Source organism: Echeneis naucrates, chromosome 6 (assembly GCF_900963305.1).
Source record: "Echeneis naucrates chromosome 6, fEcheNa1.1, whole genome shotgun sequence".
Taxonomy (NCBI): domain Eukaryota; kingdom Metazoa; phylum Chordata; class Actinopteri; order Carangiformes; family Echeneidae; genus Echeneis; species Echeneis naucrates.
Genome location: NC_042516.1, coordinates 4,078,917 through 4,095,065, shown reverse-complemented (window position 1 = coordinate 4,095,065; position 16,149 = coordinate 4,078,917). Strand labels below are relative to the sequence as shown.

The 16,149-nt window shown below is 40.6% G+C and overlaps 1 protein-coding gene across 5 annotated transcripts in view; it reads left to right on the top strand.

Moving 5' to 3' along the window:
- Positions 1-16,149, top strand: part of vps13b (vacuolar protein sorting 13 homolog B) — a 283,913-nt gene that overhangs the window by 186,712 nt on the left and 81,052 nt on the right. For all 5 annotated transcript variants that reach the window (XR_003840835.1, XM_029503627.1, XM_029503624.1 and 2 more), the window contains 2 exons: positions 2,195-2,321; positions 3,366-3,509. Coding sequence is in view for 4 of the 5 variants with exons in the window: in XM_029503627.1 (XP_029359487.1) it covers positions 2,195-2,321; positions 3,366-3,509 (271 nt within the window). In the remaining variant the exon portion in view is untranslated. The remainder of the gene's footprint in view (positions 1-2,194; positions 2,322-3,365; positions 3,510-16,149) is intronic.

Genomic DNA, 16,149 nt, shown 5'->3' with positions numbered 1-16,149 from the left:
ACTGTCATCCCTTCTTTATTTCATACCCAGGTAATTGATATTCACACCAGTAAGAAATTGTATCTCTGCTTGGTCACACTCAGAAGGTCAAAGTTGCTGTTATTGCGGCTTGTGAATCTCCCCCTAACTCTCAATTTCAGCTTCCAAACAAATCACTGAAGGTGGCTGTGGTTGCCTGCTCATTCCCCTCTCTGTTAGCTGTGGCAGGAAAGCAGGCTGTGTTAGAAAGTGGGCTCTGCCATACTACTTTGTCCTGCACCATATACCCCAGTCACGGCACAAACTAGTCTAAACTTTGATTTAGGAAGTTCCAACACATCGAAGAAAGGAGAGTCAAGTGCACAGCTTTACTTGTCTGCTGCAATCACCAGAAGAAATACACCACCTTGGTTGTAATTAGTTTTGACATGGACCACTTCCAAAGCTCACACCTTTTCCTCATTCCCCACGCTGATATGCCCCCCGCCCCTGTCCATCGTTGGAGTCATGGCATGTTCATGCTGCAGTTCCTGGGTTCATTTCCAGTAGTTGCAGATCTGTCGTGGCTTCAGTTGGCTTCCTGAGGTTTTGGAGGAAATTCCAAAACCATGGATCCACTGACAGGATCTGTCCTCGTCACAGTGTGTAGTTCCCGGCTAGGAAAGACCCTGTGTCAGGGAACTGTGAACTCTCTGTATCCTCTCTTGTCAGCCACCCCGTGTAAGCCCCTCTCTTTTTGTTCATCCCACTGACATCTCTGCTCACTGTTCACACTGTGCATAATAGAATAATTAAGGTTTCCATTTTTCCTTGTTGTTTTCACCTCACTCATTCAAAGGTGCACACACACCGGTCCACAGAGTGCTGCAGCCCAGTCAGAGGCCCCCATAGTACTGGTAAACCGAGACTCACCCCTCCAAGCATTTCTGGTGAATGATAGCACCTGTCCGCTGCAACGAGACACTTGTTGTTTCAATCCCTGTCTGAGGGGAGATTAGCCAACACCAATTTGCCTCAGATTTGACCTCCGAATTAGACTTCACTCAAACTCTCTATGTAAAGAAATGTGTCAGAAATAATCCCTTAAGGGCACTGATAATGCACATTTGTGTAGCAGAAGTGAATATGATATTGGTTCTGCTTAAGTACTGTATGCTAGGCCACCTAGAAACAGGGATTTTTATAATCCTTTCCAACTATAAATATTGGAATCTGTACCCCTTGATTGTTTTAATAGCAGCAGATGTGGCAATTAACACCACCTTATAAAGCCCACTTGTATATTTGTTTTACTGCTAACAAATGTTCCCACAAATATGACTTGATTGGGGGAATGAACATTAGTGAATTGGAGAGAGTTGATGTGAGAACGTCTCATTTGATCTTGTGTATACAATTTAGGGGTGTTACCAATTGAAACTTGTCAAATAATGTCTCACTCTGTTTCTAAAACTATATTCAAGTACCCAGCTAAAATGTGTTAGAGCAGAAATTAAAAAAAGGGTTAGGCCTGCCGGAGAAAAACAATTTTAAAGTCTCTTATTTTAATTGGGATTTTTCATCCCACTGGTTTGAGTTTGAGAAGACACAATAAGTTTGAAATATGTGTCTCTGTCTTTCAGCATGGGGCATAATAATAACTCAATTGTGAACATTTTGTGGTTTTGACTTTATTGTTTTGGCTTGTCATCCATCCATCCATGCACTTTTCCGTTTACGGGTTGCGGGGGGTGCTGGAGCCAATCCCAGTTCACACTGGATGAGGGCACGGACATGCCCTGGACAGGTCACCATACAGACACACAACCACGCACACTCTATGGACAAATTAGAGTCACCAATTAACCCAAACATGACGGTGGGAGGAAACCAGAGTACCCGGAGGAAACCAAAACATGCAAACTCCACACAGAAAGGCCCCAGGCCCCGCAAACTTCTTATTGTGGGGCGACAGCGCTAACCACTACGCCGCCATGCTGCCCGTTTTGGCTTGCCATTTTTGTGCAGAATCAGGTTGCACAACAATAATTAGTCATTAGTAAATAAAGGGAGGTAAATTAACATCTGATACCTCAAAGTTGAAGATTTTAAAAGATTTAAAAAAAAAATTAAAATGTTGATTAAGTTGCAGCAAAGTAAATTGACAGCAGCATGTTATTTGTCAAACTTACCTGTAGACTTCAGCTAACAAGTTTGATCCCACATCTCTGTGCAGTATCAGGAGGCATCAGGAGCGGCGGGCCATCGTGACACCAGTCCTGACTGACTTTTCTGTTCGTGTGACTGCGGCCCCAGCTATCATCTTCAGCAAGAATCTCTCTGCTGACAGCGGACACACAGAAGTCAGTATCAACCCCAAACAGCTTTATATGATCAAGCAATACATCTTTCTCTTTAAGGTTTTCAAATTTCCCAGAAATGGGTTAACTAATCACCATAGAAACATTACAGGTCCATAGGGGAGAGAAAAGGTTGCATGTTTTCCCTTATCTGCTATGTAGAAGTTCACTGTAGTTATTCACTACTTGTCCTGACTTTCTGTGCCCTTTGACCATGACCTGTTATGGTCACAAGTGTAACCATTACTCTTACAATCTGCCACTCATATAAAAATAGACATTGATTATGGTAGATGTCAGAAGTATTTATGCTCTGCCTTTTAGCATACAGTAAGTTTGCTCATTAAGAATCCCTCAGCTGGTCTGCCATGTAATGGAGGCTTTTGACCCACAGAGTTCAAACCTTTCTGCTTATACAGCTGATGTTTTCTGGCACAGCTCTCTGAGACTTCCTGCCTCTTTGATGCTTCATCCCACCACGCTAACGTGCCCCTTGACAATGCATAACAGCTAATCCATAGTTCGCACTGACACACACACACACACACACAAAATCCTGTGCAACTTTTACTTATATCTTTGTGAGGACATTCTTTTTAACCAGAACGGCTAAGTGCCTGACCTTGTCACAATGTCACAATAGACACTGAATAAAATATTAGCGGGTCTTTTCTGTTTTTCAACAGTGGGTCTTGCTAGATTATGTTTACACAATAGTTGCCAATACCACTGTGTGTAGTTATGGTAGATGTGACTCGTGTGTGGTTGAACTCAGAGTGTTAGTGAGTGATATCCTGTTAGATGTAGCCTCCAGGCAAGGGAGGAGTGGAGGAAAAAGAGAGCGAAGAGGGGAAGGAATGAAGCAGTGAGCTAAACAGCCCAAGATATAGGAGAGATAGAAAGTAAATAGACTAAGAGAATAGAAGTGAAGCAGTGCATTAGGTTAGGGACAGTGACGCTTTGGTTTTCAATTGCTTTCTTGCTTTGTCGACCCCCCACCTTCCTGTTTTCATTCTCCCTTATTCATATCTCCTTCATCTCTTTCAGGAGGTGGTGGTGTGTGGCCACTCTTTGGAGGTGAATGTAACCAGCAGTCTGGATTTCTACCTAAGCATTGCCCAGGTGAAACTGTTACAGCAACTTCTCAGAGAGAACATGGCAGGGATTGACATTCCTGCAAAAAGTACTGAGGTAAATATGAGCACAAACTAATCAGTGTTTACATTTTTTTTTGTGAGTGGGCATTTGTGGCCTCCATTGTAAAGCACTTCAGTGGGCAAAAAGAGTAGAAAAGCACTATACAAGTGCATTTGAAATACATTGCCCAAAACTACATATATCAGGCTCCACATACAACTGGAATTACTTTATTTTGACACAGAAGAGTGATATGTACATATGAACTGTGTTGTGCACTTAAGTTTGCTAGTTGTGCATCACACCTTAGCTGTAAGACCACTTATATCATGTCGTTATAATTACTGGCTTGGTAATTCTTTTACAAAACACAACTTTATATACACCAATTTACTAATCATTCCACAGGGCTATGCCAGTCATTCTCAAAAATCCATCCTGACTGCTTTCCTTATACAGTGCCCCAAAGTATCGTTCTCAACTATTTTGGGTGAATCTAACACATTTAAATATTTACTCACTCAGAAGAAGGCAGTTCTCTAATGTGGCCTTAGTTTACAGCGCTGTGTTCAGCTACAGCTTTCAGGGCCCTTCCTATTGTTTACAGGACAAGGAGCTCCCAGGCGCCATTTGCCCTGTCTGACTGCTTAATAAAGCTTTCTAATGGAACACAATATAAAAATATTTACCAGCTGCAGTGAGGATGGGAGTCAGAGGAGTGAAGTGGACAGGGGAGAGAAGAGGAGGGGGCATGGTCATGATGAAATTGAGCAAGTAGATAGTGGTTTTACTGGTATCGCTGCCTGGGATTCTTCTGCGTCAAATTACTCAGATCATGTAAAGCATCGTACGTACATAGTGACCACTTGGGCAAGTTCAGTCTTGTGAAAAAAATATTTGACATCTATATTGAGATGTAAGCCTTAAACAAGCCAAAAGTTAATTAAATACTCAATAATAAAATGGTCCAACAAAAATATTTCAACATATAGGCCTGCAACTCCTCCATGCCTATAAAATTATGGCCAGTTAAATTAAACTAATTTAACTAAACTGCAAATAACCGTTTCATGGAAAGAGCTAATATCTGACCACTGCAATAAAGGCTTTTTAAAAGTGATGTGGTTTGCTTCTCGGAAAGAAACACGCACAAAAGAGACTCAGTTACAACTATCACATTTTGTTTCTGTTACCATTACAGATGTGTTTGACAATGCATTAGTAACCAATCCAGACAATACAAGCAGTACTAGGGCACAACAGTATACGGATAGAGCAGGTTGTCTGCAGAAGCATAAGATTTGATATTAAAATTGACATTTTGCTGTCAGGCTGTCAGATTTGTTAAACAGAGACAAACTAAACATTTTCTGACTTCTTTTATTTGCTCATTTATGCTGTTATTTATACAGCCATTCATAAGGAGGTGCCTGATGTGCATCTGCTCTTGATTTGTGTGATCTCTGAGCCCTCACCCCGACTTGTAATGATTCATGGCTTGACTTTGTTGAAGGGCAGCTAACGGCTGTAAAGGGTTCATCCAGGTTTAAGGCAGGATGAGGAACTTCATCAGTTATTCTGGGAGGTCCACTGGCAACAGTTTTAAAAAAGTCTTACTTCATTTAGGAAGGGTCATTTCAATTGGATTGATTTTAAATGTTTCTCAAGACAATTTAAATGGAGCATTTTTCTCAATTTTTTCCAGCAACAGTTAACTTCAGATAAACGCAGTTCAAGCTGGAGGAGCTGGAGATTAAGGGTGTTGCTTCAGGGCAATGTGACAGTAGCCACTAAATGTTAAGTTCTTTTCCCAAGTATATTTTCAGTGTTGTCTGTTTAGGTTGAGCCATCTGTGTCTAACCACCGTGTTAATGCTGCCTTCAGACAGATTAAGTGAAACTGAAATGATCACAGCTCGGTAGTGATGCACTGAAATGATTGTCCATCGACTGTTGAGATGTGAAGACTATATGCATGGAGATATACTTTAAATATTGCCTTTTTGGGAACAGTTTCTGGGAACTCTCTTCTTTTAACCTTTTTTATTTTAGCATATACGTTTCAGTTGCATTATACCATGTTCTTTACTCTTCAGTTTTATATTAGTGCCATTTACAGAGCATAACAGTATCATTAACACTGAGGTCAGTCTGTGTGTCTTCACCTCTGTGCAGCTGCACAGCAAAGAGGTTACTTTGAATAGATGGGTTTTGGCTTTGGACTTTTGGACCCTCTCTATAAAACTATTTGTACCTCCATCTATCTCAGTGTCGTAAGTCTTTTGGCGACCGCATCTGTCCGGCTGCTTGGCTTGGGCCCGGCAGCGGGGAGGTCAGTATGAGTAAGACATGGTTGGGTCTGGAGTGTTCTGGTCTGCTGGAGTTGAATCTTCAAGCTGCAGAGTCCTCTAGTGGAGTATGTAACCACAGCAATGTGTGGTGACATATTCAGGCCCGCTGCTGACTATTTTACTCACAGCTTGTCTACCTCCTCACAATCCACTGACCCATTTCATAATATCAAATACTGTGGGAGTTCAAATAGTTTTGAGTTGCATTGTGAACAGGTGAAACCTTTTGATACAGGTCATCCCAACCAATGGAATATTCTGAAACAGATGTTCGCCCCCTGCTATCTTTTTTTTTTTTTTAAATCTTTAGTTCAATCTCAGTAATGATATTTATAGTATTTGAGAGTTTTGTTCGTACTTCATTTATACAACCTGTTCAAAGGATACAATTAAAAACAGGTCCTTGATCTCAGGCATCTGGAGCGAGAAATCGTTTTGTTGTTGTGCTTCTATAAAGTATCTGCACTCCCACAGTCAGCACTATCCCCAGCTAAAGTCAAATCACAAACTGGTCCTTGCTCACCCTCTCTTGCCTTCAATTGTTTTACTCTCTTTTCAAACCCTTTTATTTTTTCTTTTCAAGACATTTTGAGAACATGTTGTGCGTCTTGAACAAATTTTATGCAGATTTCAAACAGTTCCCATTGCCCCTCGCAGCTGTGTTTTATTGTCTGGGTTAATGAATTTGTTTTGTAGGGGCTTTTGGGTTCCCTGGCATTGGTAAGGCAAGCCAGGCGCGTGGGCAAAATGTACAAGCCTTGTGTGTGATTTCAGTCACTTTTAGTCACTGAGCAGTGCTTTCAGAGATGCAGTCCTCACACACACACACATCTACTATGACCCTTTATTACATACATACAGAGAGAGTTTATGTTTTTTCTATTACATTATCTCATTGTGCTTTTTAGCCAATTGTCCGCAGTTTCTACTGAAATCATGATTGAGATGCAAAGTAAATGAAACATGAATTCCAAGTATGTCATAAGCAGATTTGTTGCTGTTTAAATCAGTGCATTATTAGGATGTTTATTGCAGCATTAGCCATGGTGCATCATAGTTTGACTTTGTTTCTGTATTTTTTGGTTGATCGTAATGATGATGAAGTGAGGTTTGGCTGAGATCAGGCAACTTTCAGCAACAGGAGGTTGCACAGTCAGAGCGCTATGAAGAGGTGATAGTTTTTAGAACTTATCACACTGCTCTGTCACATGGTAACATAGAAGTATATACCTTCACTAACATGTCCACACACACATTGCCCCCACAATCTCTGCATGGTAACTATCTGCAGCCTTTTATTTGGGAGATGGCAGTGTAATGCTGCTTTGTGACTGAGCAGCTGACCTGAGTGTCTGGTTGTGTGTTTGCATTCTGTTTCTCAGCTCTGCTATGACGTTATTTGTTCTTCAGAAAGAGTAAAAAAGAAGTTGAAAACAAAAAGCAGCCTGTTATTGTCTGTCTCTCTTCTCTCTTATCCACCATTTCTTTGTCTGCATACACTAAATCATTCCCTGATTTACCACCTCAATGCCATCTGTTCCTTCATGTAGATTTACTGTGTAGGCTGTCATTGTTGGCATCAGTTGCCACAATGACAAGCTCAAGTGTTTTATTATTGTCCCACCAAACTATTAAAGAACAAGAATACACATTATTTAAAAAGAAAAAATATAGCTTCCTTCATCCCATGTTGGTTTCTGTCTATTACTTTCTCTCTGCCTCTCTCTCTCAGTGAAACCCACACACACACACAGACAAGCAGAGGCAGCTCGGTTCAGCCATGTGCTTGTACCACAATATGAGAGGAAAATACCCTCTGGTGCAGGGGAAGTCCCGCTCTGCTTCATCTTCCACCTCATCCTGGGATGATTACACGCATGGGAAACAGGGCTTTAGACTTCCTCCAACCCTCATGCACATACAGACACTGATGCCAGTGCACACACACATCCAAGCCCAGGTTCAGGACAAAGTATCAGGCACCACAGGAAACTCTGAATTACAGTTTCTAGAAAAACAAATTGGTTAAATCTTTTCAGTCTCCCATTACCTGTCTTATCTCTATTCTTTTTCATTTTCTTTTCCTAGATTTGTTCCTTTATCCATTACTTCCCACATCAGTTGACATCATAGGGCTATATGCAGCTCATTGTCACATACCTATATCTGTACTCATAAATCTCCTGCATCTTCTTGATTTTTTTTGTCACTTTGCTCTCTTTTCCACGCTTTCTCGTTCATCTCTTTTTTCCCTCATGGGACTGGCAAGGCTCCTGGTTGGAAAAGTGTTAGTTTATCCAGAACTGGATAGTTGTGTCTGAAGCTGGCTGACGGTGAAGACAGTTCCGCTTCTGGTGACAGATAGAATTTGACAGTCTGTAGATTATGATATTACTGCTCTATTACATCTGTGTAGTCTTAAACGCCTGCACTAAGGACACACACAGGGAGCACTTTCATGCAAATCTGGACTAATGCAGTGCTTAGACAGCGGGGTAGATCAGCAGCCAAGAAGAACCACTGTGAGAAGTGAATTTACAGTAGGCACAAGCACGCTGGTCAGTAGCAGCTTTGGTTTGTCAGTGGGTTTGGACAGCAGTTTTAAGCTATTAGTGGGAAGGAGGCAGTGTTTAACTGATGCATGTTTTTTTTGTACATGTCATCCACACAACCACACTCAGCTACATTTAAATATGTTCAGACAGTGGAGGGTTTTTTAGTGCTCTTGTTTTATGGAATTTAAAGTTGTCCACAGAGAAAATGATGAAGAATCAGAGGGTTGCAATTTGTATTTTGTCATCTCATCCAAGAGGCCATACTGTGATGTAGGTCAGTTAGCAGCAATGCTGGTAGGGTTGCTTTCTAAATGTTAAAATGTTCAGATTACTTATTGCCTTGTTAAAAGTTTATTTATTTTTATTTTTTTACCTTTTTAAATTGTCGCTGTTGTTTCACTTCTTACATTCAATTACTATTAACTGCCATTTCTTTATTATGTTGGTTGCCTGTAGAAATTTCTAAAGCTTATAACCATGATAATAACAAAAATGCTAAATAAAGTTAGTGGATAATTTTTAGATCACAGTCTGGCCTTTCTTCACCACAGTCTTTTGTCCAAATGCCACTAAATATTACACTGTGGGAGAATGGAAGCTCAGTGACCTGTTCTGCTCTCTTGTATAGCAATTTAGCTCTCATTCATATAGGAGTGTAAGCCAGAACACCAAAAGTACATAAAACAGCTTATCTAAGCCACAGTATTGTTGAGAGGCTTGGCTCAGTGAGCAAACTAAGACTGGATCCTTGTCTGTGTATGTTTAAAGTAAATGTTTTCCAAGACAGCTCCTCTTTGTGATGAGTGTTTCATATTGTCTCGTAGCTGTTGAGCTTTGAATACTAAAGTTATTTTATCTTGACCTCCAATCTTTTCAGGACAGTGAGGTGTTGGAGGAGCTTTTACGATCTCAGCTGGCCAACAGAAATAGGGAGACATCAGATGATAGAGAAATTCTCAAAACTGGAAAAGAGACAGGGCAAACAAAAGACAGCTGAGACAATTTGAGAGAAGATGCAAAAAGGGGACAAGAATAAGGGAGAAACCTAATGAGATGAGACACAACACAGTAAGAAAAAGAAAGTCAGAATCCAGTGTTTGCTTTGATTTCAGGTTCTGTGTAAAGTATTTGTCCATAAATGTGGGAGCTGGCATTCCTGTGGGGTCAGCTCTTAACCAGCCCGCCTGGCTATTAACCCTCTCTAAGGGCCAGATCCCTTTCACCCTGACCTCCTCCCATCCTACGTAGCACTATTTTCCTTCACCCTGTTGCTGCTAAGAGTAATAATAAATAAGACTCCTTGCACAGCCATCTCCATTTCCATTTTGGTTGCCACACATTGGTTAAGTAAGCGTTGTTGTCTCAGCTTATCTTAAACATACATATTTTTATAGCCAGTGTTTATCTCGCTGCCCTTCATTTGTTATGAAACCGTATCTTTTTTTTTTCTTCCTTTTTTGTTAATGTCTCACTGACCCTCCTGTGTGAATCAACTGCTTATTGACAGCCAGTCATAACAACTCACCTTCCATGTTCAACCCCCTGCACCCCAACCAATGTTCTTCTTGAAGCATAACCCTGGCAAAGGGATGTCACTAGGATTGAGAGATGGGGGGGGGGGGGCTTAGGCCCAGGAGTGTTTTAGAGAATGAAAAATTTTCTGGCTTCGTCAATTAATTCATTATTTGGAGAACATTTATAAGAACCTGTTATTTGGATCACTTTCTTTTCCTTGCTGTCTTTTTGCCTTCAGGATATCTTCTTTTTGTCAAACAATAAGCCTAAATAAATAAGCCTCCTCAGCATCAGCTCCATTGTCTCTCTCCTGCTTCTCACTCACTCTCTTAAAAAGTCTTTGTATATCAATCTAGCCAATGAATAGAAATTTTCCCATGCCAAAACTAATGCTACAATGCATTTTCACTCGCAATAATTGAGAATACCAACATTACTGATATTGTGTTGAAATATAGGGAGGCTTAGGAATATTTTAACGGTGCTGAAGCCCCCCTAAAACGCCCCTAACAATGCCCCTGCCGTGGCACATTCTTAAATCGGCTCCTTGGAAACTCGGTCTCTTTGAGATCAGTAGCAGCTGACTTTGCTCTGCCCTTAACCAGTTTTGGCAAAATTGGCATGAAAGTGCCAGATAAAATCATTAAGGTTGGAATTCTATGAGTTGAGAAACAAATGGTGCCTTTGAGGAGATGGAATGGGCACCGTACCATGAACCCTTGGAATCGGGTGTTAATTCAGGTGAGGAGGAGTCGGGAGTACACTCTGTCTTTGCCTGCAAGGGAAATGGTGCAACGGATTCAGGGGACTAGTAAAAGCAGGGCACACAAGGCCAACTAGTACAGTCGTACATGCATCCATAGTGGACTTTGTATGAGGAGGTGAAAAGAGGAAACAGATTTTTTTTTTTCTCTACACCTGTATAAGCAGGATTCCACCTAGAAAAACAGGTGATGGAGTATTGGGTTCTCTCCCTGTAACTTGGATAGTGTACCAAAAGTGTATGTGTTTGTGCACGTGCAGGGCTTTGCTTGTACACACATGCATGCATGGGCATGTAAATGTTTGTTCTTGACTGTATCAATGTACAGTATCTGCTTCTTCCTCACTGTGATTTTTTAACTCCTGTGTTTGATTGTAGTTCCATTGAGTTCCTGGACTACTCTCATTAAACTAAATATTTACCCTAAATCAAAATTCACACATCATTCCAGACTGTGGAAGATTTTCCATGTTGCAGGCAACTTTTCTCTTTTTTCTCAAATATCTCTCTCCCTCTCTCTCTCTGCTACTATGTTATCCAAGTCATAGGAGTGTTATAATGAACATTGTAAGTCCTCTTATACAAGTTCAATCGATACCACCAAAAATTTTACAAGGTGCTAAAATTTGAGTCAATCGATGAATCAACAGATATAGTCAATGATAAATTTATATAACTCATCAATATCAGCAAAAATGCCTTTCAGATTAAGACCATTTTATGATTGTATGAAACACATTTGTCAAGCAAAGAATGCGGAAATTGAAGTGCCTGTGGCCGGTGGTTTGTAAACCAAAAGATTCAGCAGTTCAGAGAAATAATCAAGATTTTGGAAAGTAATGCTTTATCTATTATTTATGTATATGACTTCATATGTAAAGTGAAATTATATCTTTACCGTTAGAATCAGAGATGTGACTCTAAATGCAGCAAAGGCAACGATAGGTAGGTAGAGATGCTTGCCATGTAGCCATATGCTTTAGATACTCAATAAATGGACTTGATTTTTTTTTACCTTACCTGTTTCAGTTTTTCAGTTTCGCCCCGGTCCAGGATTTTAGACATGCACAGCATAGTGCACCTCACATACTCCAACAATTAGAAAGTGTTCAATTCAGTAGTATTTTTCATATCATTTCCAGGCAGAGCAGAAAACAAGGTGTGCTATAATGATCTAGTTTGACAGGTTGAAGCCTCATACATGTTCTATCCATGTTACACTCTACCCCTGGGTCCCACTGTTGCAGAAAAGTGATGCTTTTAACACTTGAAAGTGTTTCTTCTCTTGCAATGTTGTCTTGGTCTGTTGTGCATTCAAGCCTTCATGATCCTGCTGTTTGCAGGTCATTTTTAAAAAGCTTAACCTCTTATAACATGGTGAAATTGGAATCATTTCTTATATTGATGTATCCTCCCTCCATGTCCTCTACATCCCCCTTATTGAGGCCCTCCCAGCTAACTCAGATGAGGGGACAGTAGGTCTTGCATCATTTTCCTTTGAGAACCTAACATACAGCACATAAGAGCCTTTGTCTCACTCAGTCCTGGGAGCACATCCAGGGAGAAATTAAAGGAAGATTACTTCAGTCCTCCTCTTCTAATTTCAGCTCTGTAAATAGACACCGAGCCAGGATTGTTCTTGTCTTCATGCTGCTCTTTGAATTTCTATGCAGTCCTCTGCACTCACATGTTGAGCACAGTTGTGTGTATCTGTGTGCTCACTTATAAATGCATATACTGGCTTGTGTATGCTTGTATGTGTGTCCTTTCATAGCCTTGAGTGTGTGCGTGCTGACTCTCCAGGGTGTGGGCTGATCACAGCAGCATCACTTGGTGTCCTCACCAGACCACCTGGGGTTCATGGGCCTTCCTAACCCTGCACCTCCAATCCCAGCCTGCTCTAAATAGCCTCGTCTCACCTCAGGTCACCATTGTTCCCCCTGGTGTTGCTGTTTCCTCATGACCTTGTTACTAAAGCAAAGAAAACAGACATGGCCACCAGGCAGCGCAGGCAGCGCAGGCAGGAGTTTCAGAAGAACACTGTATGACCCAATGAAAGGCATCTCTGCAGCTTTTGATGTTTCTCAGACGTCTGCTTGTGAACTGTTGAGCTCAGGCTCAAGACAATGCAGTTTGAAGTCTTCTTTTGTTGTTTGTTTTTTAAAAACATAATGCTAAAGTTAATGATGTTCAGTTGACAGCTTGGATGCAAGATCTTCAGGGCCGGGGCCTACCAGTGACAAAATTAACAAATAAAAAAGTCAAATTGCAAATAGGAAAAATGCTTTGCACATTGTTTAACAAAGCTTTTCCCCAGACTCATTCACACCGCAACTTTCAGATGCCAATGTCACCATCAAGCCCACCTCAATCAGGGACACTTGGCATGTGTAAACACTGAAGCCTGAATATTAGATTAGAAAATTACCACCACACAAATTTCAAAAGTAAATAGGGATGGTGACAGTTAATGAGAGCCAGTTGTTCTCTATCCTATTCCCATGGAAAGAAAGAAAGAGAGGATGAAGGTTTTTTTCCCCTCTTCTTCTGATGATGACTCTGTAGCTGTGGAAGCCAGGATCACAACAATTAAGACAGACCTCAGGGTGCTTCTGTCTCTCATTCACTTTCACTTTTGCTATAGTATGTTGCCTAATTACACCTTCCCCACATCTGGCCTTCGTCTTAATTAGTTACAAAATAAGATGTTAGGAGTCAGGTTGCAGTTGCCAGTGATATAGGAAAATGAATCAATATACTTATTTTATATTACATGCACAAAGGCAATCCATCCTTTTATCAGCCACATTCATTCTGCCAAATTCTCCATCTGGCCTTCCGCCTATGATAACTTTATTATAAAAATTCAATGTTTTTACTCCCTCTGCTTTGTTTACCATATGGCTGATATCGTGTTTATCATTAATGATGGAAATATTTGGTGATAAAGTCCACTCAGCATCATCCCATTCCAGCCAAGAGATTATGTCGGATGAGCAGAACAGGTCTGTGTATCATATCTTAATGGTGACCTCATGGTGGTCAGGACACTTTTCCCTTGTATTTGTTTTCACTAACACGGTTGTGTTATTAATCTAGAAATTGTCCTCTGGCATTTTTGAACACTTTCTTCAATGAGTAATACAACTACAGTGCATCCTGCTTATATAAACAGCCAGTGTTTTCGTGGTGATATGGGGTAATTTCTGCATGTCCTCACAATCACCCCAAATCCAACTTTTACATTTGATTGGTGGATCTGAATAAGGTTTTTTTGGTTTAGACTGATAGATCTGTTGAGGATGACTGATGCAATAAGTCTCATGTTGATCTTATGGGTGGTGTCTGTCAGACCTTTTAAATCATTCCTGATTGCCAGAGATTAGGAGCGGGGTATGGTGGGTTTGGCGAGCATCTTTGAGGGCCTAGAGTCATACTGGGAAGGCCTCAGAATTAAACTCAACGTGTTGAGCACAACATTGCAGCCTGCTGAATGTCAGTGCTCTGGATGCAACTCTGTTTCACTAAGCCATGGCAATCTGCATTTGATTTGTGCCAAAATATTTGTAATTAAACTAATGTCGTGTGCAGGCGCAGGAGAAAACAGGTTTTGATGTTCAGTCAATTATAAAATGTCTTTGGCTGACACATCTCCCAGAGTCGGATTTTTTGTTGAGCAGTATACTGTAGAGGCCATATGGACTGCATTCGTTGCAACTCACCCTTCTTTTTATTCTACACCCTTTATCATTTTGCAACTTTGCTTTTGAGCCAGGGCTTTTCTGAACCATAAAGCAGCAGACAGTCGAAGGACATCATCTCTTCTTCGTGTTTCCTTCTTTGTTCATCTCCCCCCTGTTTTTTTTTTTTTGAGGTGTTTAGTTGGAGTTCATCTATATAGACCAGCCTTTTCATACTTGATCCTGTCCTCACTTCTCCGCTAGGTCTTTCCGGAAGAAAAGTGCTCCTACTGACCCATTGCTTTAGGAATGTAAACATGCATAAATTATTACTGTCACTCGGATGTTTGCTTTCCCCCCTGTATGTCACATGACATCAGGGGACTAAGAGTCTCTGAAATAGAAAAAACAAAATATTCTCACATTGTTATTTCTCCAATCCTGTTCAAAGCAGATAGAAGTAGAAAGAGACAAAGGTGTGATGCCTGGAGTGTGAGGAGGGAAAACAAAATGTTTTGGACATTGTCTCTCATGCTCCTTTGAGAAACATGCTGTTAAATCCTTTAGGAATAAACCCACCAACCAGCATTACTGGGTGGAGGGAGCTTGTTAAAATGGCCCCACTCTGTGCCCAGAGCACACTGTGTTTAAAGTGCAGTTGACAGTCACTCTGAAGCACTCGGCATCCATTTGCAAGCTCTCGGGTCGTGACCTTCAATCGCTTCTTTGTTGTGGTTCAGTTGAAGTGCATAGCAGGTTGCCTTTGTTATTGAAACAGCGTTACAAGTATTAAATGACTGCCTTTGATGCCCTTTTTTTCTGGCTGCTATTGTAGCATACAGAGAGCAGTGATTTCATGTTATAAATTTCTTCCCCCCTCTGTTCTTCACAAGAAAATGAGAGAATGAATTATGGTCTTTATGGCATTCGGGAAAGTATTATTCTTATTATTTTTGATTAAGATGAGGTATTGCTGTATTGAATCTTTCTTCCATCAGCACCAAGGCACGGAGGCCTGCTATCAACTTTGTGGTTCTGGTAAACAGTATGGGGTAACACAGCAGGGGCCTAACCCGTAAACTGTGACGTTGTCAAGATACAGAAGTTAATTTCCATTAAGACATCCTGTAAGCACGAAGCTCAACTGAATAGTTCTGTCAAAGGATTTTGGTAAACTGGCAATGTGAAATATAGCAGAAGTGAAAAGTGTAACAGGTTATGGGAAAAATGTTACAACATTCAGCTGTTCTTGAACAGGATTTTTGAAAAGCAGCAACTGCTCGTCACTTATTTAACTGGGTTCAGTTGCAGCTTCTTTGTATGTGTTTCATTTATAATATAAAGTTTGCATTCAAATGGCAAAACAATACAAGTACAGTAATTTTGTGTGTGTGTGATTTTTAGGCGGGTTTTTGGTTTGTTTTTTGACAAAGTCATTATATAAGTAAGCCATTTTCCTGTCTTTTTAACTGATACCACTGACAACTCTGTTCCCACATTTTTCAGGTATTTATTTCTTTAATCTACAAACAGTGCCAAGTTGCAGACCTCTTTCACTCTACACCAACACTCTCGTTCTTTTATCACTGCTGCCTTGGCCTTCTCACACAATTACCCTACTTCTTAATGTCACTCAATCGACCTCTATTCACCAGTACAGTCACCGGCAACCTTTTAACTGATGAGGCCATGCTCTCAGTATGTATTATATGTGTTTACATTTGTCTTTCAATTATGCTACTATTAGCATTTTTTCATTGTCATGGAGGTCATCCTTAATCTCATCCAATAATATGACCTGTCAGGTTAGTAGCAGAAATATGTCTATACT